General features: G+C 43.9%; 1 protein-coding gene across 2 annotated transcripts in view; it reads left to right on the forward strand.

Moving 5' to 3' along the window:
* Positions 1-3,955: 3,955 nt before the first annotated feature.
* UNC5C (unc-5 netrin receptor C) overlaps positions 3,956-27,385 on the forward strand; it is a 493,308-nt gene continuing 469,878 nt past the window's right edge. For both annotated transcript variants that reach the window (XM_060247042.1, XM_060247043.1), the window contains exon 1: positions 3,956-4,093. In XM_060247042.1, coding sequence (XP_060103025.1) covers positions 3,970-4,093 — 124 coding nt within the window. In that variant the 5' untranslated portion in view covers positions 3,956-3,969. The remainder of the gene's footprint in view (positions 4,094-27,385) is intronic.

The raw sequence follows: 27,385 nt of genomic DNA on the forward strand, positions 1-27,385 counted from the left end.
CTGCCTGGTGAAAGAACAATGTGGTGGGGTGTGTTCTACATCTCTCAGTCCAAAATTGGTGTTGCTTAAGTGCAGGGATATGATCAACCTTCTGGTTTTGTAGTAATAGCTTCTACTCCAAATCTCCATTTCATCTGCAAGCTTGCATTTAATATTTTGAAATGCACCTCTTTAACAGTTCTTCTTGGCTTTTAACTTCAGCAGACATGCTTATTAAACACGTTCCTGTTTGAGAATATACCCCATTAAACATGAATGAGGTTGGGGAGGACTGCATCAGTCACAAATCAGAGAGAGACAAAAAGCCAAGCCAAATTGCAGCCAATTTACAGCAACCCAGAAGTTTTCAGGGCAACAGACATTCAGAGGTGGTTTGCCATTCCCTGCCTCTGTGGAGTGACCTGGTATTCCTTGGTGTCTCCCATCCAGCTACTAACCAGGGTTGACTCTGGTTAGCTTCCAATATATAGAGACACAGATGAGTTAGGGAGATGTTCTCAATGAAACCCATAATGGCTTTCAGTACCTGTTTCTTTCCTTATTCTTTGAAACTTTGGTTGGCTGCTGTCACTTCACATTGTGTCTAATGTATCAGCTTTAAGCCCCTTTGGAATATTTTTGGTTCTGCTATCAAAACAGAAAGTCTACCTTACATTATGAAGTGTCTTTAGGGCCAACAGAGCCCCCTTGGGGCAAAATAATTAGTCAACATATCCAACCTGTCAACCTACCCAAAGTTTTCCTCCCTAGTAATTTTATTTAGATACAGATCAGTGCTTCTCAAATGTTGTCCCAGTATGCCATGTCAAGTCATGTCTTAACTAGTGTTATTTTGGTTTTATTGGATAAGGTTATCATAATATCTACGGGAACAGAATAAAAAAGTAGTAAATATACCACAAGTTGGACATGAAATGCTATTGACAATTGGTCACATGTATCTTAACCACTCTATCCATCCAACAGAAGATATCCTAAGTGTAACTGACAGACTCCAACCATCACAGAGGTGATCAATCTTAAGTTAATTGGCTAGAAAGCAATCCTGTTAAGGGTCACAGGCAGCCATTTTTGCCAAAGAACAGGATATGCAGAGCAAGTCAAGAAATGAATGGTTCCTTCTTCTTGAATGAGTAAACAGAGCTTAAAGCTGTCCCAAGCAGGATTACTGAGAGAATTTATGAGCTGCAGTGCAAACGGGGCCATCATGAATAAATTCCACCTCACTCACATTTTGAAATTGATAGAGGTTGTTTTCTGTGTCCATCTCTGCTCTAACATGACCCCACTTCCCACGCACTCCTGCAAACCACCTTCATCCATACAGCTCTCCGTCAACAGGAATATTTGGAATCCATCTGGGATAGATTTTTCTGGTTTCTCTACTTTGCTTTTGGTCACTTAAATAATCAGGAGCTGCAGGAGCTAAGCTTCCTGCAGACCTCTCTTGCTGAGGACTCCAGCCCACAGATTTGAGTCCGAAAACCTTGCCATAAGTCTGTTGCCAAACCCTTACTGTGATCATAAGGACAACTTATACTTTGCCCCCCACCCCTCTTGGTGCGCCTGCATCAGGCTGAAAACCCCACTGGAACAAGAAGATGATCCTTAACAAAATTGTGGAATTATTCCATTCATTTCCAGCAGAAAGTCCCATGATCAGCTACTCAGCAGGCCTTGTTGCAGAGTGGTTGGATACAGATAGCTGCAATGTATAGCCTGCCTTCTGGACAATACTGGTGGAAAGTGTCAAGCCATAGCTGACTTATGGCAACAACCCTGCAAGGTTTTCAAGGCAAGAGACATTCCTAGGTGGTTTGTGCAACCCTGGATTTGCTTGGTGGTCTCCCATACAAATATTAACCAGGGCTGCCCCTGCATAGCTTCCACGGTATAGGGCAGGGGTGGCCAAATTGTGGCTCGGGAGTCACATGTGGCTCTTTCACACATATTGTGCAACTGTCAAAGCTCCCACCACCCTAATGGCTGGCTTGGAGAAGGCATTTCCCTCTTTAAATCACTTCTTCAAATCAAGTCAACCGATGGCTTGGAGAATGTATTTAAAGTTGCTTTCTTTCCCTCTCTCCTCCCTCTCCCTCCCCCATCTACTTGCCTTCCTGCCTGCCTGCCTTCAGACACCTGGCAGTCATGTCTTGTGGCTCTCAAACATCTGATGTTTATTCTAAGTGGCTCTTAAATTAAGCAAGTTTGGCCACCCCTGGAATAGGGGCTAGCCTGCAGCATCCAAGTAAAGGCAAAGGAAACAAGACTTGTCTAAACCCCAAGGAAGAAGTCAATGGGAGACATTGGCTGTGTGCAAAGTGCCATCAATGTAGCTGCAATGTATAGCCTGCCTTCAGGACAATACTGGTGGAAAGTGCCATCGAGCCATAGCTGACTTATGGCAACAACCCTGCAAGGTTTTCAAGGCAAGAGTGTGCAAAGTGCCATCAAGTCACGGCCAATTTATGGTGACCCCAACGAGGGGTTTTTCAAGGCAAGTAAGAAGTGGAGGGGTTACCTTGGGCGGCTACAGAGTTTTCTTCGATGGTCTCTATTCGAAGTACCGACCTTGCTTAGCTTCCCGGATCATCTGCCCAGATCCGGCTATAATGCGCCCTTCCTTTAAAAGGCAGCTTTGCTTTTGGAGAAGCCTGGGCTTAAACCGTGGAGCAGCCAAGCTCCCAAACACGAATCCTTGAACTGAACCAGTGTGGTTTTAGGGAGGAGCTATAGAATGTGCTGCGATATAACTCTTGCCTTAGCTGGGAGCTGCCATTCCCGATGGCTTTGATCGCAGCCTTCTTGCACGGCTCGAGAATGCTGGCTGCTCTTCTAAGCAGGATTGCCTAGGGAAACCCCGGCTGCTTGTGTGTAAATCTCTCCTTCCTTCTCGCTCCCATTTTGCAGCTCGTAACGATCACACCCTGGCCACTAAGTAACCCAAACCCACGAGCACAGCCCGCTTTAGTACGCCCAGTCCCCGTGCACAGACCATCTCCCCGCCGCCCGAGTCCCGCCCGGCTTTTCAGGGCACGGAAGACGCGGCTGCTCCCTCTCGCTTGGGAGACGGCGAGCCGGCCGGTCGCCCTGACTCCGGCGGTGCACTCGGAAGCCAGCCTGGCTGCTGCAGCTCCGGCTGTGGGGCGGCTGACGACGCCCAAGCCCTCGTCCAGCGTTGCGGGAGCCGGAGGGGCAGTCCGGGCCGGGAGTCCAGCTCGGGTTTTGCGGGTGTTGCCTGGGAACTGCGGCGCTCCATTGGCCGGAGCGCGGTGCCTTAGCCCGGGCTTCGCCAGCGTGCAGCGTTCGGGGTGGTGATGGGAGGGAGCGAGAGGGGCAAGGCGCGCGGCGGGGAGTCTCTCGCTGCCTCCCAGGCGGTGCGCGCGCGCGGAGGGGCGTGTGCCTCGGCGTGGCTGTGGCGCCGCCACTCGAGTCCTTCCCGCCCGAGTGAGGGGAGCGAGGGAGGATGCTGCTGAGGCGGCGGCGCCTGCGGCTGCTTCTTCCGCGCCCGCCCTCCTCCGGCTCCCTCCGACTTCTTCTGGGGCAGGCTATGAAATGACCAGTCCTCTCCGCCTGACAGCCGCCGCCTGGACCTGCTGCCTCCCCCCGCGCGCGCTTTGGGCTCGGCGCCTGGTCCTGCCTCTGGAGGAGGAGGAGGAGCCCGCGCGGGGTCTCCCGGCCAAGGGCGGCTGAGCAGGCAGGCAGGCAGCCCACCTCCGCCTTCGTCCCGCCCTCCTCCCCTCCCCTCGCGGCTGCGGGGCTGCGCCTCTCCTCTCCTCTCCTCGGGCCACTTTCCTCGCACAAGTGCTGCTGCTCCTGCGGCCGCCCCGAAGTCGAGGCTCGCGGGACTCGGGCGGCGGCGGCGGCGGGGCGGGAGGGGAGGGGAGGGGGCAGGCGGACCGGGACGCCGGCGGGGGGCTGCTGCCTTCTCCTGCCCCGGTCGCCCGCCCAGCACCACCGGCAGCAGCCATGGGCAAAGGGCTGGACGCCGCCGCTGCCCGCTACGGACTGGGACTGGGATACTTACTGCAAATGGTCGTGCTGCCCGCCTTGGCCATCCTGAGCGCCAGCAGCCCCGGCACCGCCGCCCAAGGTAAGGCAGCCCGCCCGGCACCCGGGGCCACCACGCAGCAGGCGCCTCCAGCCCTCTGCCGCTATCTATCTATCTATCTATCTATCTATCTATCTATCTATCTATCTATCTATCTATCTATCTATCTATCTATCTATCTATCTATCTCTCTATCTCTCTATCTCTCTATCTCTCTCTCTCTCTCTCTCTCTCTCTCTCTCTCTCTCTCTCTCTATCTCTCTATCTCTCTATCTCTCTATCTCTCTCTCTCTCTCTCTCTCTCTCTCTCTCTCCCTCCGTGCCAAGGGCAACCACATGTTTCCTGCCTCTTCCGACTAACCCGGAGCGGGGCTCTCTCTAGGTCGCGAGGTGTGTCTTGCGAAGGGAAAGCGGACCCTCGCTTTGGTGTAGCTGCTGGTTGCTTTTCGACCTCGGCGCCTTCCCTGGGTTCCCGGGCGAGCTGGCTCCTCTTGCGGGCTTCCCGGGGAGCCGCTGGCGGAGTTCGGCGGGGCTGACCTCGCGAGTGGGGCGGGCGGGCGGGGGGGGGGCAGCAGTGGCCTGGAGTGGACCGGGGACGGCTGCTGCTCCTGACCCAGCCGGGGGCTTGCGGTGCGGGTGAGGGTGCGAGTCCTGCCTTCCCGGCGTTGCTCCGCACTCCTCCTTCGTGCCTCCCAGCTCGAGAAACTTCCCACAGGGTGATTTCTTTCCCGACGCAGCCCACCTCCCGTCCCCGGCGCTCCCAGGCGAGGGGAGAGGGGTCCCCCCAGCTCTTCGAAGGGATCCCCCTGAGCCGCGCTCTCTCCGCGGAGGTGTCTCGCTGCCGGCCGAGTCGCGGAGAAGCGGGGGGCGCTGCCTTTCACACACACCGCCGAGTCTGCTTTAATGCCATTCGCGGTTAGATTTTGCGGTGTGAGATGGGAAAAGCCCCTTGCGAGCAGTCCCTGGGTGAAAGCGCTCAGGCTCGGGCTGCTCGGAGCGCTTTGAAATGGGAGCAGCCCGCGGAGCTTGAGCGCCTGCCTGCCTTCCCTCCAGGACCCGAAGGGCGAGGCGGGGGGAGGGAAAGAGGCCCCCTGGTGGCTGGGCCAGTCCTTCGGGGGACTGGAGATCCGGGGCGGGGACAGGTTCTCCCCTTGGAGTCGGGCAGCCACCTGGGGCAGCAGGAGCAGAGGGGAAAGCTCTGGGCACGGCCTGCTGCTCCCCGTCTCCCTGTCCTCGCCTCTGCCTCCGCTTGTGTTGCTATGCAGTTTTTGCACGCCGTGTGTGGCTTCAGGGATGATACCCTTCCCCTTTCTTAAGCACGTTCCTCAGACCCACACTTTGGGAATCATAACCCGGACTCTTCCCCCCTAACAGTAGCTCGCACCCCTGCTCTTTCCCTCCGCCCCCTAAAAGGACAAAGTTGTTTTCTCCCAAAGTACTTGAGTTCACTATGACTTGACTGCCGAGAGGCTGAGATGGCCACGGAGTCCAAGCAGCGAGACAAGCTGATGCGTTCCCCTGTTTTTTTGCAAAGGGGAAGGTCTACTATTTCCCACTGTTTCCCCTGCTTTTGTAAAGGGGAAGGTCTACTGTTTCCCACTGTTCACGGTATTTGTAAGGTGTACCAACCCTATAGTAAGAAAGCCACATTGTCGTTTTGCGTATGTCACAAATGGCTCAAAACAAGAGACAGATAGAGGTGGCTGCCTACACAGATTTGGGCAGTCATTTGACTGAGTGGGGAAGAGAGCTGATCTGTGGGGCACAGTGTGGTGGGGAAGTTGTTCTGCGTGCAAACCTTGAAATGAAGGGGCTAGGCAAGAATGCAGTAGTACTCTTGAACAGGTTCTGTTCATTTCAGTGGAGCTTATGCAAGGGAATTTCCCGGTGAATTGAACAGCACATTAACTAGCAGAAAAAGATGCCATTTGGATTTTCTTCTTTGCACTCCAGCATGTCTTGAGGTCAGCCTGACTTTCAGAACTGTTGCCCAGTCCCAAGTGCCTTCATGTAGATAAATGCTATCCAGCATCCACTTGATCCAGAGTGGTTACAGTATGCCAGTTATCCCTTGCTTAAACCACTGTGACAAAACTGACTTCAGTGTTTGATGTATTTCATTTGAAGTCATTGACCCAAGGTACAGTACTTGCCAGTTTTTTTATGTCAGTATTCCCAGGATAAATGATGCTTTGCAGATTTTGTAAGTTCAGAACAGCATCTGAATGGATTGTTGAGTCCCTTCTCGCTTTATTTTGACTGCTGTGTTGAAAACCAGGAGCGGAATGACATTAAACTTCTGTCAAAGCTTGTAATGAGACAGATTTTGGGGGAGGAATTAAATAATACCAACATACACCAGCAGGAGGATGGCTTTTAGGGTTCAATTTGGGGAAGAAAATATGTTTTGCCCGTTTGCCGAACAACATCTGGCTGATTGGAGATATAAAGAGAGATTTTTCTGAACTTCTGTTAAATGAAGGAAATTGGTAATGAACCAGCTCATGTTAGGCTACTGATCTGGTGAACTTGCTTTTTTGTCTTGCAACATCTGAAATAAATATAGGGGTTAATTGGTCAAACAAAGCAGGCTCAAGAATGACAGGCAAATGGGAAGATAATCTGATTAGTGCGGGCAAGGTGGGGAGATCAGGCACAGCACCATGAATGGGACAACTAGCTGGCTTGCGAGATCTCTTTTGTTTTATTAGCCAGCTTGGACAGACTGATATGTTTGAGAGTTGATCCTCCTCATTCTCCTTTTTGCATTACTCAGCAGGAACAGAGCTTTCTTGAACTGCTATCGCCTTCCCCTCTTCTTGCTTGCCTAAAACATGGTCCGCCCAAAGGAATTTGTTTGTATGTACAGAGTAATGCAGTTCCTGTTTAAATATATATTACGAGCTCTTCCCCCCCCCCCCCCCGCTCAGAATAAATCTCTCTGTTCTTATTGTAGCCTGCAGACAACTGTAAAATATCCCTTTCTGAATTATCTTTATGTCCACCCATGTCTCTGTGTCCCTTGGTGAATGTTTTGCTACAGTCTTACCTCAAAAGCAGTTGAGTCTGTACTGTGTACTTGCTTTCTGCATTAGGAAATATTTCCTTTGTAAGTGGAGTTTGGCAGCAGCCTCCTTGAACTTTCCTCGCTGTGTATAAGTAAGCCTGATAATGAATGACAGAAAGAAGTTCCACTTATGTGTTTATGCTGCATAACAACGATAATCAGGCGAGAAACTTATTTACATGGTTTCCGTGGAAAGAAAGAAAAAGACAAGTGAGTGCACCCAGGAATTCACATTTATTCTACGCACACCTAAGAAATAACACCCCATGGCCAGCAGTGGACCTCCTTCCCCAACTCATCACTGTTCTTGTTTTGCAAGAGGCAACATGAAATAATTATGCATTTGCACAAACTGCCTCTTTCAGTTTCTGGGACCCACTTTGGGTAGCTTCTTTGGGAGATCCCAAAATCTTGAATTTAGCACTTGAACAATTTGTGATGAACTTTTAAGGAACTTTTACAAGCGCTATACTAAGTTTTCAAAAAAACTGCTAAGAGTTCAAAAACATTCCTAGAGATCTGGGTTGATAATAAGGTATCTGAAGAGTTGCTGGTTTAGAGATGGTTGATAATACCACAAATTTTGTATGTTGTGTATGTCCATGTTATACAGAGAAACTCTTTCCTAGTCATTCCCTCTCTCTTATATTGGCCAAGAAAGAATGAGGCCAGAAGAAGGTGCCAGTCTTCTATCTGAAGAAAAAAATCCAAAAATTACTATGTTTTGGCTTATAACTCCTTTTTTCCAATGACTGAGAGAAACTGAAGACATGAAAATGGCGCCCTCTCTGGAATTTGCTGTTTGGTAGATTGCTTCATACTATTTCACTAGGGAACACCAGATGCCTTGAGGCTTGTGAAGTTCTGTGGTGGGAGAAGATCTTGCAATATTAGAGTCAGAGACACCTTATTCCCACTTGTAGAGATTTGATGCAATAGCTGCCCAAACTACTATGGTACTCATGGCAGTTGTGGAACATAGGGGTGCTTGTCTACAGTAGCTGCTCCTCCCCAGCCCTGCCTTCTTCTTCTGTTTGCTGTTTTTAAGAGGGAGTCTGAGAAGCCTTATTTTAGTTATGCACATAGCAGTAAGTTTTACACATGTGTTTGCATGCAAATATTGTGTATGATGGCATACTGAAGAGATTGCTGCAGTGGGTCTGGAGAGTAAGCTTGGAGGGTGGAGTAAGTTTATTACAAAGGGAACTCAGTTTAAAAGCTTGGAAAATATCAGATACTGTAATAACTTTGTAACAATTCTGGCCCTGATTACAGTTTTCTTAACAAAAAAAACCCAGGTGTTTTTTTGGGGGGGTTTGGATTAGCAGTTCACATTTGGTTTATGGTGTGTTAATAATAATGTTAATGCTCTTTATAAACAGTGCAGTCCCTGGGTTTTTTACATTGAAATGGCCACAGCTACAGTTGTGATTGCCTAAGAATCTTCTGGAATGGAAGCCAGTAGAAAGTTGTAGGTACTTCTGTGACTCTAATCAGAGACAATGGCGGCAGTCAGTTCTCTTGGTAGAGATGAACCTCTTTAGAAGAAGGACACCGATACTAATCTTTTGTGAAACTTTACTCCATTTCTGAATTATACATGGTATTTCTTTGTTTTGCTTGTTGCAATAATATAAAGATCATGAACCGCACATGGGCATTTTGAACTTAGCTTGCACTATGTAATGGATGAGAGAGCAATAGGAATCAAGCTTGCCACATCTGGAGGAACTATAACATGCTCTGGAAATGTGATACTTACCTAATAAATGTATAGGAACAAACACAGTTACACAAAGAAAGAACAGATACTGGTGATTTCTGCTAGGGATGATGGTGCATTTATTTCCAGTTTATTTTCGTCTGTACTTCTCATGTATGTAAATGATAAACATTGAGCACAGATTGTGGTATGAGGGTATGAGCCTGGGATGGTTAGAAAAAAAGTTAACACTTTGTGGCCTGTATGTTGAACTTTTAAGTTTTATTTTGTGAACGATATGATGGTCTTATTAAGCACTCATAGTTGCTAGATAGAATTGGTGAAGGCTTTTTCTTCATACTCTCAGTTATTCTAATGTCTATCACAGCTATGATACCCTTTCTATGCACTTGATTATCACACCACGCATTGATCATTCCATCTATAGTAGGGTCTGTGCGGACCGCCCCTGAGTGCCTTGGCTGAAACACCTGTCTGTATGTGGATGCTGCAAATTAGGGGGAAAGACCTGCCCCACTTTGATCAATATCCTCTCCTCCCTCCTGTGAGTGTTGATAGTCCTGGGATTTGGTGTTTTACTTAAAAAAATAAATAAATCTAAAGCTCATGGTTAATGCTGAGCCTTGATCCTATGGCTCTTTTTTGTTGTTCTTATATAAAATAGTAGACATACACATCCAGAGGATTCAGATTTCAAATCTGTTTTAGCTTTTGTGGAATCCAAACTCAATCAAATAAATATTCTAAATGAAAATGTCTTCTGGTTTCCTGGTATTTAGTAAGTAACAGAGTCTTTCTTTCTTTTGTCTTTTTTTTTAAAGAAAACCGTCCTGGAATGGTTTCAATTTTATTTGCTTCTAATAACGTGGTTTCATAATTATCCAGGATTTTGCCCTGTTTCTTCTCTTGAGCTTTTGAAGTAGGTCATAGATGCCTTGGGCATTTCTGGAGTCCTTTCTCCTTCTCTTTCCACTACCTCTTGGAAAATAACATTACTAATTGAGTAATTGATGGATTTTTTTTTTAGCCCCATCTCAAGAGAGATGTGCCACTAAGCACAAGAATAAACCACTCAGAATAAAGCACTGAAAGGCACCTTTATTATTAACCAGGAAGAGAATTATAACTTTCTATTGTGCTACTAGTTATTATTTTAATACTTCAGAATGTGTGCATATGTAATTTTTTTTGTCCAGGGGTCAGGATCTCCTATATTTCCTGGGGGAAATTTGTCAGAGGTGAGCCAGAACTTCAAGTCCCTAGGTTGTTAACTTTCATGAAGCTTAACTATCCTGAGTAAAAAGTAAACAATGCAGTCTTTTAGATAAACTTCCTGTTATTTCTTTAGTGTTTATAGCCTGCTCAGTGTAAAGTCCAGGTGACTTTTAGCAATTTAAAGTAATGTTCATAAAAACTAAAATTATAATTTCCAACAAAAAATCCTTTCATAATGTCAAAAATAAAAAAAAAGTCAGCTAATATTTTGCTTATAGATTGAACAAAGGTTCAATCCTGCACACATATAGTATATTTAAAGGATACTGAAATAAATTGGCTTAAACTGTTCTAACTGCATGTAGGATTGCACCCTCAGGTGACAGTGTCAGGTAGCTATATCATGGCTATTGAAGAAATATCTACTACTTGACCAGAGGCATTAGAGAAATTCTCACTGTGGCCCATCTCACAGCAGAATGGGAAAGCCATTTTTCCTTTTCCCACTAGCTTTTTTGTTCTGCCAATTGATGAATTTAAGTTAAAAAAAATCAAATCATCTTTAAGATTGTGGGCGCTTTCATTGGTCACTGCAGTAGTTTAGGAGTGTAGCCTTTGCTAGTGTTTCTTTGTTTCTAAGAAGGCCATTCTTTAGAACTGGAAGCACCACAGGAAAGCTTTACATGACACTTTGCAGGAGGCTGAAAGAGGAGCCAAGGTGCTTTGGATGGCTGACATGTGGGAGCATCTCCCTAAACAGCCATGCCTTGCATATTGTGTGAACTTTTTCTTAAAGTGGTTTCAGGTCCCTACATTTCTGTTTTGGGTGCACACACAGAATTTCAAGCTATTGCATGCTGATATGGCAGATAAAGGAGTTGAGAAAAGTAAAAGAAGATATTAAAATATAGTAGTCCTCAAACATTTGCAAAAATCACTACAAGGAGATTGTTGGTGGAGATTGCCATAGGAAATCCTTAGCTCCTCTGAACATATGTTGTGCCTCCATTCTAACAAAAAGGCCTGGATAGGGTATCTGCACACACATGTGTCTGCTATTACCCATCCAAGGCTTCTTTGATTGCCTGTTCTTTGACATAGGCACAGTGGCAGCAAGTTGAAACCGAGTCAGCACAATTTTCTATCCTAATGTACCTTTCAGTATATCATTGCTAGAGATGTAAATAGGCAGTGGTAGCCACTAGGGATGTGCAAAAAAAAAAATTCGGTATTACACGGATTCGGAAGTATATGGGGAAAAAAAATCGGAATCCCCGTATACTACTGAATACTGTATTCGGAATAGCCGCATATATGGTAGATGCACAGCTATTTCCGAATATACGGCCCTATCATACCTTATGGGCCATTGAAATCAATGGCAAATAGGGTATATTTGAAGCCGCCTGGAGGGGAGAGGGTTTGAGGGAGAGCCCCCAAATTTGCAGGGGACCTGCAGGGGACTCTCCCCTCCAACCCCCCCAAGTCCCAAAAAGATTGGGCCAGGGGATCCCATTCCAGGGGCACCCAAAGAGGGTGCCCCTATTCCATCATTATACCCTATGGGCCATTGACATCAATGGCAACATAGGGCATAATTAGAGGCTACTGGGGGGCAGGGGGTTTGAGGCAGACCTGGCTGCAGCAAACCCAGATGCCAGCTCTCCAGCCCTGCCCCAAACAACATGGGGAGAGCTGGCCAACCACAACAAACCTGCTGGTTCTGGGTCTCTCACCCAGGTGCCAGCTTCCCTGCCACAGAACACACAATCTACAGATGCCAGCTCTCCAGCCCTGCCCCAAACAACACGGGGAGAGCTGGCCAACCACAACAAGCCTGCTGGTTCTGGGTGTCTCACCCAGGTGCCAGCTTCCCTGCCACAGAACACACAATCTACAGATGCCAGCTCTCCAGCCCTGCCCCAAACAACACGGGGAGAGCTGGCCAACCACAACAAGCCTGCTGGCTCTGGGTCTCTCACCCAGGTGCCAGCTTCCCTGCCACAGAACACACAATCTACTCTATAAAAACAAGAAAGTGACCCAGCCCACACAGCCCACACACACCCTCGCCAACCCCCACACCAACCAGAGGTATTTTAAAAAAACCAAAACAAAACCAGCAGAATCACAAAAGGCAAAGCAGCTCAAGTGTTTAAAAAGTGGCCTTTCACCAATAAGAAAACTTAGGCCAAATCAGTCAACAACACCCCCACCCCCAAACCAGGAAAAGTGACAACAGGAAAAAAAGGCCAAGCAAAGCAACTCAAGTTTTTAAAAAGTGGCCTTTCACCAATAAGAAAACTCAGGCCAAATCAGTCAACAACACCCCCACCTCTAAAACCAGAACCAGGAAAAGGGGAACAAAAGTGGCCTTTTAAACAATGAAAATTAGGCCAAACAGCACCACCACCCCCCCAATAACCTGAAGAGAAAAGTAACACAGCAGCAACACAACACAGCAGCAACAAATCAAACACTGAAACAGTAAAAAACTCAACTTTTAACAATACAGGAACTTCCCCCCCCCCCAAAAAAAACCCTTCACCCTAACCCCAAGAAATCCAAGCCACCCAAATCAGGAGAAGTAAAAGGACACTGCACTTTTAAAAGTCCTCTCACTAAATTAAGATATGGGCAAATTAGCAACCCCCACCCACCCCAGGCCCCCACCCCCAGCAGAACCTAACCCCAACCCCAAATAGGCTACCCACCCAGTACTCACCCACCCAAATCTGGACAAGTAAAGGGACTCTAGTCCTTTTACCAACAAAAACTAAAACAAGAACCCCAAAACTGTCTTATCTTGTCTTCTCTGAGTCCAGGGAAGTCTGGTAAGGCTGAGTGAGAGAGCAGCAGGCAGCAGCTGAAGCCAAGGGCCAGCCAGCAGCAGCACAATCTCTCTCACACCAACCCACATACACCAACACAGCAATGGAGGAGTCCAGCCAGGAAGACTCCTTAAAAAGGTTCTCTGGCCCTACAGAGAGCAATTTCAAAAAAATAGCACTGCTCTCTGATTGGCCAGACAACAGTGCTTACTTGGATACCCAAGTAAGCAAAAGATCAAAATAACAACAATGTAGCTGATGGCTGGGCCATCAGCTACACAACAGCCCTGCAAAGCATGCATTTGCAATGCATTTTGAAAATGCATGCTTTGGATTGGCTGCTGGGGCTCCTCTTCCCCCTCCCCGATCCCAGGGAGGCTATGGAAGAGGCGGGAAGAGGCCACTAAAGGCGGGAAAGTAGGCAAGCAGCCCCACTGAGGCTGCAGAAGCTACTTTCCCGCCTTTTCCATTGACAGCCGTATACTTCCGAATAGCTATTCAGCAGTATACGGCGAGCCGTATTCGGCTGCCGCATAATAGGCGGCAATGGGAATCGGCTACGGCCAATTCCGTATACAGCTGAATCAGTGTTGATTCGGCTGTATATACGGTTCGGCCGAACCAAATGCACATCCCTAGTAGGCACTGAACTGCCCCTAACTAACTACATTTTATATCTAGCATTAATTATGGTTAATTGCCATGCTGAGCTTGAACATTTTTTGTGCATTAAATAAACTCTTCAAAGCCATATAATTATGAATACTCACATTCACAGATAGTACGTAGTACAATTCTTAGACTTGCATAGAAGTACTACCATTTATGCCATGATTCAGTATTGTTACCTTCCCCCCTGCCCCTATGGCATCACCAGGTCTCACTCCAAGCCTTGCGGTAATGGGGATTTGGCAACCGTTAAAGGCTACTCCTATTGGGAGACTTGTGCCGGCCAGCCCAGATGATGGCACTGCTGATTATTATCCATAATGAACCAAGAAAACACTAGCTGAATTTGGATTAACTACAAGCGTAATACCAAACATCAGGAACAAACAAACACTCATACCCATGAACAGGGCTTTTTTTGAAGCAGGAACTCCTCTGCATATTAGGCCACACACCCCTGATGTAGCCAATCCTCCAAGAGCTTACAGGGCTCTTAGTACAGGGCTTACTACAAGCTCCAGAAGGATTGGTTACATCAGGGGGTGTATGGCCTAATATGCAAAGAAGTTCCTGCTACAAACAAAACCCTACTCATGAATATTGAGAACTTCCTTTTGCTTTGATATACCATCTGAGTATTTAGCTTGCTGGTACTTACTGAACTTTTCTGTTTTGTGCATTTCATCATGCATTTGGAAACTTTCCACTGGGCATTGCATACTGTGACTGCTCTTTTTTATAGTGCATCATTCAGGTGCTTTGGTGACACACACAGTAATGACAGATTTATAGGCTGAGGATGATGGTGAAAAAGGTGGGCTTAAAAGCGGAGGCCAAAGGTTATACATATTACACTGATTTGGTTTCATTTGTTCCATGTGTTTGTGTGGGGGGATTGTATTGTTAAATGTTTTTTAAAAAACCCAAACCAGAAGAGCCTATAATTAAATTAAAGTGATAATTCCAAAAGAGGGGAATAAAAGGAGCCATATGTGCGGATATTTACCCTAACTCACTGTATGAGCCACAGCAGCAGTTTGAAAATGCTTGGTGCGGAAAAAGTGAAATATAATATGTGAATATGCTAACCTTCTGGGGATACTCTTTTTAATTAAGCACCTAAATGCATCCTGTTGCAAAAAAAGGAAGAGAGAGGTTGGAGAAACAAGGACTTAATTATCTTGATGCATCAGTGAGCCAGTTCTGTTTGATATGTCAGATGTAACTATTTGTATTAGTAGAAGAAGTGCTGAGTAGGGTTTCCCTGCAAACCAGTTAGTGACATATTTTTTTCCTCCCAGACTGAGCTCATGAATACTTGATAGATTAAACAAGATTAATAATTTGGTGCGGAATCTGACACACCCCTCCTTCCATTTTATTATGCTGGTAAGTCATACAACGTGATCAAAGCTGCCCACTGTGTTTTTCCTCAAGTGAACTGCAAACTCAAGCAAACTATTTTGAAAATGATGGTATGTAAAATGCTGCTTATTGGTGGCATCCCTGGCAGCCTGTCTCTGATAGTGTAAAACAGTAACCACTAATGCTGGACTGCAACAGTACACCTCACGCCCCCCCCCCTCCCCAAGATAGCTGTGAAGTACAGATTGTTGTCTGATGATTTTGCTTGCTTATTATAGCCTTATTCTTAGCTGCAAAATAATTAGATTTAATCAGCTGGACAATGAACATTCATGTTTCTTTATGTTTTTAATGTGTACCTGATTATATGGTGCTTGTGAGTCATAATTTGATTTGTTCTTCCTTAGAATGAGACAGTCAGCCTCTGCAATGGGAAACATTAAACGTTAAAATATTTCATTTTATTTAATGATTTTCTTAATATTTACTTTAGGGTGGGGGTTAGAAATGTCTTGACAGAAGCACTAAAACCCAAAGGCAGACAATTGATTTTTCTCCGTCAGCAGAAGAAAAAAGTAAATTTGAATTGCAGCAATGATATCAGAAATTTTCAAATGTTTTGTTCATCAAAACAAAGATTGTTTTGGTCATCAGGTATTTTATCTATTATCCATCCTTTTCCCTTGCAGAGCTCAAACCAATCTGCAACATACTGTGGTATAAAAGACAAATACTCTACAACTTGATTTATATATATATAAATCAAGTTAGATGTAATGTAGGCCCTCATGGCCTACATTACATCTAACTTGTGGAATTGTATCACTTTATCAGTGCTGTGTAGGAGTGCCAGGTCTGACTCAAGAAATACCTGGGGGTGGAGCCAGGAGCAAGGATGTGACAAGCACAATTGAACTCCAAAGGGTGTTTTGGCAATCACATTTAAAGTGACTGCACACCTTTTAAATGCCTTCCCTCCATTTGGAAATAATGAAGGATGGGGCACCTTCTTTTGGGGCTCCAATTTTTCTGAAATTTGGCGGGGGGGGGGTGTTTTGAGGAGAGACCCCAGATGCTATGCTAAAAATTTGATGCCTCTACCTCAAGAAACAGCCCCAAGTGCCCCAGATACCCACAGATTGACTCTCCATTATACCCTATGAGAATCGATCTCCATAGAGTATAATGGAGTGCCCGGCAGACATTTCCCAACCCCCTCCACTTTCTGGTGACCCTGAAGTGGGGAGAAGGCCTCCAAACTGGGGGATCCCCCTGCCCCCAACTGGGGATTGGCAACCCTAAGAGGATGGCAAACCTAACACTTTGGCAGAAATAGATTTTAATTCCTTTTTAAAAGTGCCTCTCCTCTCTCTTAATTTTTGCTTGCCATACATAGAGCAACTCAAAAATGTATTTTTCTCAAGCCCAGTGAAATAGTTTTTGTTTGCTATGGCTGTAGCTGGGTTCTTTCTTAGACAGACCCCAGTTCTTATAAAGATGCAAACATAGATAGATTAGGCCGCAGGTAAGCATTTTCACTCAGTTTAAGAGTAAAGAACACCTTTGCAGTGCAATCCTAAATAGGTTTACTTTGAATCCCATTCAAGTCTACTCAATACAGTTTATTCCCAGAAAAGTGTTCTTAGGATTGTTTGAATGCTATGTAACATTGCAACCCCTTCCTATATGCAAATAAACTGGTTGGGAAGTGTTCATTGTTACTGAACCCAAATTGACTTCTAAAGTAAAATGTAGTTTTGCATACTGGTCTTTGTGAGAACTTAGGGTTTGCAGGGTAAACTTTATCCATACACTCAGTTTTGAATGTTTTACTGTCTTGTTTAGTATGCACTTCTTAGCCACCCAGTGGAGATGTTCAAGTTTAGCAGGCACTGTTCTTGACATCCATGGTGATAAAACAGCAGCTGCATTGCCTGTCATTTTCATTAGCCAGTTCTTTCCTTAAGACTGAGCTTTCAGTGATGAAACAGTGTGAGCTTTTAAAGGCCAAGTCAAGGATCAAATGTGAGAAATAAAAGAGACAGGCAGGCCTTTTTTCCCTAGTACCTTCAATGTACTCTCAGACGGAGGCATAGTTCAGGACTAACTGCTTTCAAGGACTCAAAAAGAACACTAATGTAGTAAGTGATTTATTGCAAGTGCTCCATGGAGCCCAGTCTCAAGATCAGACCTCTCTTGAGCTCATTCTATCATAATATTGTTGAACAGGCAATCTCAAGGAAACAACATTAAGCCTCTGGGATGCAAATTTTTATCTAAGCAACGACTTAATTTGGAACATTTTGCAATTAATATGTTGAACATGTAGGGGAGGAAATGAGTTGAAAATGGAAACAAATGTAAGCAGGGAAGTGTCAGATTCGTTCTTACTTACTTCTTTGATGACCTTCTAGCTCTGCAGATGCTTCATCTCAATGTGACAACTTTAAATACAAGCATTTATAATCAGAGTTTTAATGTTTTGTTAAAGAAGCTTAACATCTTTCTAAAAGTTTTGTTTTATATTCCTTTATCATACAATTTTAAATAAAATTTAAAAATGTAGATAATATGTAATGCTTTCCTAAATAAATTTATTCAGAATTCCCAATGAGTCATTCTCTATTGATACTAGGGTTGGGCTCAAACCCCCTCACAAGCCAAAATTTAAAACAAACTTGGGTCAGTTTAGAGCCTCCAAACCAATGTTCAGGGAAGGTGCCTTCTTTGAACATTCATCAGACATTTGTCCAGTTCAGTTGATTGGGGCCATTTAAACCTAACAGCTGAGTGTTGCAGGGTTCACAGCTGAGCTGTTAGGTTTAAATGACTGTGAGCCATTAAACCCATCAGTTTTGCTTCCCTCGCTTCAAAGCAGAGTGAAGCAAAATTGACAGGTTAAATGACTGCCACTCATTTAACCCTTCCTGGGTGACCCCCCCTTCTCTGTGGCTGGAAGAAAGGGAGAACTGGACTTTCCAAACTGGCTCAGTTCTAGTGAGGGTTTTTTTTGGCTGAGTTTGGTTTGGGGCTCAGTTTGGAGGCCATCACAAACCACAAACTGAACTAGGTTTTTTTTTTTAGATTCATGCCGATCCCTAATTGAGACTGTTTAGGATTACAGCCAACACAAGCAATTTGCCTAGTCCCACTGCAGCTATCCTTGCTTCTTTTGAAATTTGTTGGATTTCATTTGTTGCAAACCATTTTCTAGCCTCTAAATTCTGCTTGAAATTTCACTATAGTCAATAATACAAGTTGGTATCATAATCTGCATGGTTGGATGAATAAGGGAGTGGCTGGTTAGAGCTGGGGAGGTCAGATGTGGTGAGGCACCCATCGCCTCAACCAAAGGGCTGGCAGAACATCTCCATTTTATAGCCCCTGTGGGATTGTAATAAGATCCACAACTTTACGGGCCCTGATCTCAACTGGGAGCATGTTTCACCAGGTTGGGGCCGGAGCCAAAAATGCTCTGGCTCTGGTTGAGGCTGGGTCAGATCCCTTGGCCCAGGAATTGCCAGTAAATGTTATTCAGCCAAGCGTAAAGCTCTTCAGGGAACATATTAGAAGAGACAGTCTATGTTGCTCTGTGACCACATAGGGCCTTAAAAGTTAGTACCATAACCTTGAACCTAATCCAGCCCACAATTGGCAATCAATGCAGTTGGCAAAGCACTGGCTGTATCGGTGCTCACACAGGCATCCCATATAGGAGGCGAACCACTGCATTTTGCACCAACTGAAGTTTTCTGGATCAGGTTCAAAGGTAGCCCTGCATAGAGTGAATTGCATTAATCCAATCTGGTAGTTGACCATTGTATGAATCCATGTTGCCAGTTTGCAAGAGGAGAGATAGAGAACCAGCTTCCTGACTTGCCACAGATGGTAAAAGGCTGATCTGGCAGTATTTGTGACCTGGGCATCTATTGAAAGTGAGACATTCAGGATCCATCAACAAATATAGTTGGGTGTCATCGGCATACTGGTAACAACCCAGCCAAAACCACTAGATTAATTGAGCATGAGGGTGCATATAGATGTTAAATAACATCAGGGAGAGGATTGCTCTCTGAGGGATGCCACATGTCAAGGGGTAGCACAAAGACACCCTCTCCCCAAGTGCCACTCTCTGTTTCTGATCATGAAGAGGAAACCAGTCATTTCAGGGCTGTCCTTGTGTTGGCAAGATGGTGGGCCATCAGGTCATAATCAACTGTGGCAAATGCTGCTGTGGGGTCAAGTAGCAGCAGCAGTGCTTATTTAGACTATTTATATTCCTCCCTATCCCAGAAAGGGCTCAGGGCAGAGGAAATGTTGGTATTTTTTGAGGATATTTGGGCATTTTGGATCTGAGTCTTAGTGCTGAACATGTTGCTCTGCACTGCCTTGCTTCTCTAGTGAGAAGACAGCTAAAAGTGACTGAAGATTGCAAAAGCATAAAATAATTATGTACTGGATACTACATAAGGAAAAGTGGGCTTCATCACCCAAACATTAGGAAACTGCAAATGCTGATGTTTCCGTAGGCTGGATCAGTGCACAGTGTAAGCCATTTTACTTGTAAAGCATCTGCGGGAAATAAAAGAGGGTCAAATGTTGATTTTGTGATGGGAAACATAGGAGAGCCAATTATTTTGCTCACTTCCACCACTTCATTGTGCAACTGGTATGCAGTCATGAGACTCTATGGCTATGCTGGGTTCCTGAAAGGCGCCTTCCTCTTCGACAGATTTGTAGTTCAGATTGGTTAAAAAAAGAGACTGCCTTTAAAATACATCAGTCTGTTTTATGACACTGAACTTTTTCAGTACTTATTCATGCCTTATCTGTCTTCATAGATGTCTGGTGGAAAAAGGTAATTATTTAAACCCTAAGGACAAAGCAATATTTCATTATTCAGAAACTAGGGTCTGCATAATGAATCCAATTTGCTAAAATTATGTCAGGAACATTAGCCCAGATTTTCATCTTGCTATATAACTTTGCTCTGTGTGGAATACTTATATAATTTTCATTATAACACAACCAAGTGCCCCTTCTCTATAATTATTCTTTTAACAAGAGTTTTGTGCCTCTTTCTACTGACACTTGTCCTTTGAGTTGCCTTTTCAGTGGGTGACAGCAGTGATCTTATCACCATTACTGCCTTGTGGATACAGAACTATAGAAATGCTTGTTCTATGCATGTATTTCATTGTCTTACATTTAAATTTGGAGCCTGAAGATCTCCCAGAATTATAACGGATCTCCAGATGACAGGGATCGGTTCCCTTGTAGAGAATGCCAGCTTCAAAGGCTGAACACCCTGACATCATATCCTTGTTGAGGTTCCTCCCATCCCCAGACCTTGCATTCCCCAGGCTCCACCCCCAAATATCCAGGAACTTCCGAACCCGTAGTTGGCAACGTTATATAAAATATACATGGTAGGCGAGATATATTTTTAAAATCATTCCATTCATAAGGGTAATTTGGGTTTTGGCTACTGTCTTAGCTTTTGTGAGGCAGAAAAGTAAAATTAACAATACAACAGAATGTTCATTTTCAGAATCCAGTTCTTCTAAAATGTCTAGCTGTCATAAAACACTACGCAAGAGGGGGTTAGATAAAAATATGGAGCAGAGGTCCATCAGTGGCTATTAGCCACAGTGTGTGTGTGTGTGTGTATATATATATATACACAAGCCTGTGTGTGTGTATATATATATACACAAAATTTTTTGCCACTGTATGACACAGAGTGTTGGACTGGATAGGCCATTGGCCTGATCTAACATGGCTTCTCTTATGTTCTTATGCAACACCTTTTTTATACTTGTAGTTTGAGGAAATAAGAGTTTAATAAATTGTATAGGTAACCACTCACAATGCAGGCTTGTAGGTCAAGCAACAATTCAGCAAACTACTTTCTATGTGATTTCTGACAAATGTGCTGTGCCATCCTAAGCAGAGTTACACCCTTCTGAGCCCATTAACTTCAATAGGCTTTGAAGGGAATTGTTCTGCTTATAGGGTTGCCAGTTCTGGGTAGGGTAATATGTGGAGATTTTGCAGGGGGGAAGCTGGGGAGGCGAGGAATTCACCCTCCCGTGGAATTCACCCTCCAAAGCAGCCATTTTTTCCAGGGGAACTGATTTCAATTGTAATATAGAGAGATCTTTAGGCACCACCTGGAGGTTTGCAACCCTAGATGGCACTGTTAACTATGCCAGAGCTCTTCCCTCCTCCAGACACAGAACTTGTACATGTTCACATACACAAACAGCTTTACATATGACTGCTTAATTATTCCTTTAAGAACAATGGAACTGAACAGTCTTAGAATATGTTTAGAAAATTAAATGTACAGTGCAGGGGGGTTTTTTGGTTACAAAATGTGTCGCTGAAGAAGTGGAGTTTACCTGCCAACAGCTGATCACTTCAGTCAGTTTTCATGAAGCAAAGGATTAAAAAAAATTGCTGATCGGTTGAAATGTTAAATGACATGGATTATCAGTGAATCTCGTAAAAACCATGTTTTGAATTTCTTCAGTTTCTTTCCTAGGTTCTAGCAGTCTGTGGGGAGGGGGAACCAATAATTGTATGTGTTGTTTTGTTTAAGGAAATAATCACATTTTCATGTCCTTCTAAAGGGGAATAAAGTTTTGGACAGATGCTGCATGCAGCTCTGTTTCATTGCATTCAAAAAAAATGAGAGAGACCAATATTATTTCTGTCAAATATTCGTTAATATGGTTGGGGTTATAATAGATAATAATAGGTAATTGTATTATATTATAGATAATAATTTATTATCTATATATTAAACATCCCATTTGTGGGTTATTTGTAAGATCATGGTGTGGGGTTTTGGGGTCTTTTTTAATGCTTGTAAGTCACAAGCACTGGCTTTAAAATTGTTCCTAGTACATTAACCAAAGATGCCAAAGAGATTGTTTGTTTACAAATCAATATAGGATTAGTGAAAAGGATCTCCAGAACTGCTGTAAATGTATGCAGCTCTGGAGCTGTGGGTTTTGTGAGTCTCTGCCTATATTCTTCCCAGCATGCCATCTTCTCTCATTTAGGGTGCCGTCAATTTTTTTTTTTTAACTTCTGGACCATGGTGAAATAACATGCACAGTATAAGTGTAATCTCTGCCTCAGATCCAGGTTGGGTGATGCAGAGATAATTATCTTCCCTGCATTGGGCAGTGGGCACATGCTCCCCACCTCCAAATATTCAAGAGAGATCTCAGTGTTCTGTTGAAACATATGCACACAAAGATTGCGCAGCTGATTCCTGGATTTAGGTGGATATGTATCCGTATACATATACACCTGATTTGAATATTATGCTTTCATGGTTTAGTATTCAGAGGTACGGCAGGGTTGCCTGGTGGCAGACATGGAGGGCTGGCATTCACATACCCTGAGGTGGGGCAGCTGCTGCAGCCCATGGCTTCTAGCAGGGCCCACTGTCACTGACTCTGCACCCATGTACCTGCTTTGCCATCCATTAGTGCACCTGTCCCCCTATCCACATATGAGCCCTCTGCTACCCGTATTGTCAGCTGTATACACTTGCCCAGTGCTGCTGGGGAAAGTTGTGCAGGTTGCGTATGGTGGTGGCATATCTGTAGCCACAGTGTGGCACTCCTGGCTGCATACTGCTCAGCATCATTGGGGCAAGGGACTGTGGGCGACTGAACTCATGCAATGAGTACTTGGAGGCAGAGTATACAGGCATGAAGAGAGGAAGAGAGGGGGCAAGGACAAAAGCTCTGTGAAACCTGGAATTGGCCCTGCAGACACATTATGTTGTGTCCTTGCTTTTCATTTCCTGTAGGGGCCTGGGCTACCTCTGTATCATCCAAATCTAGCTCATGGCATTAGCATTTAGCAGAGTTTGGGTAGAGGGTCTCCAGCAAAGTGGATGGCTAATGGTACTATCCTAAATAGAGGTATATCTTTAACTTTACTTGTTGCATCGCAGACTAGATCCAGGGAGGTGGTCAGGGAGATGCTGTGGCACAGTTAAAACAGCTTCTGTTTTGCATAAAGAAAATCCCAGGTTCAATCCCTGGCATCTCCAGTTAAAAAGGCTCAGACAGTAGGTGATGTGAAAGACCTCTGCTTGAGACCCTGGAGAGCTGCTTCCAGGCATAGTAGGCAATACTGACCTTGATGAACTAATGGTTCAATTCAGTATAAGACAGTTTCGTATTTGTTCATGTGTGTGTTTCTCACATCATTGAATATTACAGTATTGTAAGTCTTCTAGATTTTTTTGCTCAGAAAGGAAAATCCAAGAGATACACAACTTCAAGAGCATCCAGCCACGAGTCAATTGTACATAAATTGCTGCATGTAGGTGTACCAAGAAAACTCTGTGTTTTACAGGCGTAAACTTGACTTATTGCTATTCTCCACCCCCTACTATCACCTTCCATCTTACCTTTCACACAAAGCACAATTGGAAACTTCCAAACATTACTTAGCAACATACTGTAAATACCCATGCGTTGCACCTCTCCCTCCATCCCCCACACACAAAAAGAGTTTTCTGCATATATTCTTGTGCATTTAGTTGATTCACCAAGGTTTCACAGAAGTGTATATAAAACAACAGTGTACTTTGTGGCATAACCATTAACGAAGGATCACCCCTCCCTTTTTGTATTACATATTCTTAAATGACTCAACTCCTTTTGCTTTGCCTGTTGTTCCAAAAGTTCTCATAATAAATCCTAACACACCTCTGCATACTGAATGCCAGATCAATGAAGCCTTCCAACTGTTCTTTGTTTTTGTTAAATTGTTCATTTATTTACTTCCCTTTAAAGCAAGTCTGTGGTAAAAAGTCTCCAGGGAGAAAAAGGTCTTAAATTTGCATTTATAAGAAATCACAGGATGTAAACCAACTTCAAATGACTGAATGATATACCACAAACTTTTTATCTGGTACATCTCAGAGACAGAGAGCTTAATAATTTGCCTTAATTGTAGAAGGCTTTTGTTGTATATTTTTTTCATAGAGACAACACTCTTAGTTGAAGTACCTTTTGAATTTCTCTTTGAAAATGTCCTTCAGTTTGTTTTTGTTTTTTTGCAAGGGTACTGTTATAGTGGAGCTTTGGGTAAAATTATTTTCTTGACTGAGTTGATGTGAAGTCCTATAAAGCCTAACTGTTAATATTGCTTCCAAGTCTCTGCTTGCCCACCTGTTCAGCCAGGACTTTTAAATCCCATGGGGCTCTTTCTTTGCTGTTGACTAGAGCTGATGAATACTGATTAATGAATGAAAAATTGGAAACTATATACTGATTTACAAATTCTTGCAGAGATGAATATTGCAACATGAAATGGGAACTAGAGATTGATATCAGATCTTTGCAGAGGTCCTGTTGGGAAGAAGTGTAGTACAAAACAAGTTCTCAGTCGACTTCCTGTTTGGGATACTCTTTGGAGCAAGTCTTGGTACCCTAAGAAGTGAAGACTGAATTTTACTGGACATTGGGATTTTTTCCCCTTTCGGTGGGATTCATGGTTTATATTGATATACAGACTCTTAGGCTTATGAACACACTGCCTTTTTGGTGTAACTTTGTAAGATATACTATTCACATATATAGAAAGTTTGGATAAACAGTACATTGAGATAAATATTAATAATAACATTTGTATTTTGTTATCTGGAGTTATGATACTGGTTGTATTGCTCTTGTGCCCACCTGTTCATATAAAGTGGGTGAGCACTGAAGGAAAGGTCTTTTTAATTCTGGCACCTTGATCAGGGAACCCCCGTCACCCACAGTGACTTTGCTTGAACCAATGTTGTTGAAGTTATAGGTGCTCAGTCAATTTTGTTTTTATTCTTCTAATATGTAGTAGGCTTGGCCCTGATCTGGATACCCCAGGCTTGCCCATCTTATTAGATCACAGAGGCTAAGCAAGGTCATCCCTGGCTAGTATTTGGATGGGGAACTACCAAGAAATACTAGGGTTGTGCAGGGCCGGTGCGTGGAAGTAGGCAGTCGCTTAGGGCACCACCTGGCCTTGGGGGCACCACTGGGTACCCCCTCCCTACACATTACTCTGGCTCCTGACCACTGTCACCTTGTCCTTTCCCATCACCAAGCTGCCCTCAACAAAGCCAAGCCACCCCCCTCTCCCCAGTGTGCGACTTGGTCTCCCACCTCATCCTAGCCTGCCGTCCTTTTTCCTGGTATGGCCAGCAAGCACTTATTCTCACAATTTTTTTTTATAATATATCACATTTTTAAAAAAAAAATTAAAAATAAAAATCAGTAAATTAAAAATGTGAAAAGTTTCAAGTTTGGTGCTCTTCATTTCCCCTATATTTTTACTAAAGGGGGGGGCACTAGTGGGGGATTTGCCTAGGGCACCAGAAAGCCTAGCACCGACCCTGGGGTTGTGTGACATGGAGGCAGGCAATGGCAAACCACCTCTGAACATCTCTTGTCTTGTAACTTGATGGCACTTTCTAGTACTACCATGGTGGGCCTGTAAGAAATGTTGTTGGCCATTTGGAGTGATCCTATAATCAGGCTTTCTGGTTTTACTCTTGATGTTGTTACTAGCCATATGGTTTAATGCTTTTTATGTTTCAACTGTGTTTAATTTTGATTGTTTGGAAGCTGCCTTTAAGATCCCTTCTGCTAACAGTAGAGTTTTTTGCTGGTAGAAGATTCTTTTGCACAAGTGGAAGGTTCTACCATCAGTGGAACAGTTCCATAAAGCTCACTCTTTGGAATATAGGATAGAACTTTAAAAAAAAAATAAAAACAAATGTCTGGGCACTGCCTTTAAAAAAAATCAGTGTTGTGCCAGATGCACAAGATGCATGTAATCATTGTAGGTTGGACTGAGGTTAATGAGTTGGTTTTAGAAGTCACAGCAGATTCCCTAGTCTTTACATTTGCTTTACATTTAGTGACAGTCATTAAATCAAAGGAAGGAATCTTTGGAAGAAAAAGAAAAAGAAAACATTTGAGGAAGAGAGTTTTAAAAAAACACACAAATGGCCTGTTCCTGCTAATAGCCACTCACTGGATATAACCCCGTTGACATTAAAAGTCCATTAGCTAAGCCCAGTTTAAACAACAGCTGATGCTATGTCAGCTAAATGTACATTGGAATTTTTTCACATAGTGCACAAATGGGACATCTGTAGTTTTTCTGAGGCAATGCACACTGTAGAAAATCAAATATCATCCAATAATAGTGCATCTATAATAGGGAAGTACCTGTAATTGGGCCAAACTAATGCTAATAAGAAGCAGAACTAAGCATACCTAGAAAAGCAAAGAATTGCAAGTTACTTAAAAGTTTTCTTTCTAAATTACTTGAGAGAACATCATAAGAAACTTTCCAGAATCCCTAAGGGCTTCATTATATTATGCTTTGGGGCATCATAACCCATAATGCTATTTTTTATATATAGAGAGAGAGTTTATATAAGTTGTTTCAGGAATGAAGTTACTGATGTAGGGCTCAGTTTTTTTACAGTGTCATTATGTTTGGTGCCAGGTCACAGGATAAGCAAAAAGGGCAGCTGCCCCATGGACCCTACATATGTAAAGGTAGAACAATAGAGATAGGGGAGAGGCAGAAGTAAGCATATTGTTACACTCCAGATATAGTTTTGGTTGGAGGTGAAGAATAAGAGTAGAGGGAATAGCAAGTAGAGGTGGTCTTGTCACTTGCTATGGAGATCAAGAGGGCATAGAGCCAAATAACCTAGGAAGCATAAAGGGACTAAACTCTCCCATGAAATCACTATGAATGAAGATAATGGGCCCTAAAGGCAAGTTAAAAGTGGGCAAACCCTCGAGGCTGTTCTTGAATTGGAAAAGGAAATGGGAACTGACTGAAGGGGAAAATGGCTGTAATAATGGATGGCTCACATTGACTGGGTTAATGTGTATTTATGCTACAGAGATGAGGTTTCTGGATATTATAAATTACTTTACACTGGAAGAGCTGGTTATTGAACCTGCATTTGGTTCTGAGCAGAGCTGAAGACCTGGTGCAAGACGTAGATTATGTACCATTTTGGAACAGTGACCACAATGCCACTAAGTTCAACATTTATATCAATAGAATGTCCAGATTTTTTTTTCTGCGCAGAAAGGAAAAGGAAAATGTGACGGTGTTGGACAAAAGTTGTGTTGGACAAAAGCAACTGTATCTTTAATCCAGTAAGGACAAAAGTCCAGCACACTCATACTTGATTTACAAGGAGGGAACTTCATAGAAATGAATGGACTAGTCTGAAAGAAGCTCAAAGGGAGAATCAAGAGTTAAATCCCTTCAGGATGTTTGGAAGCTATGTAAAACCACACTAAATAAACCAAAGTCAGAATTCATGCCTCAGGTTAGGAAAGGTACCACAAAGTCTAACAGGATGCTGGCATGGTTAATAACTCAAACTAAGGAAGCCATAAATGGCAAATACT

Source organism: Heteronotia binoei, chromosome 9 (genome assembly GCF_032191835.1).
Source record: "Heteronotia binoei isolate CCM8104 ecotype False Entrance Well chromosome 9, APGP_CSIRO_Hbin_v1, whole genome shotgun sequence".
In the NCBI taxonomy this organism is placed as follows: Eukaryota; Metazoa; Chordata; class Lepidosauria; order Squamata; family Gekkonidae; genus Heteronotia; species Heteronotia binoei.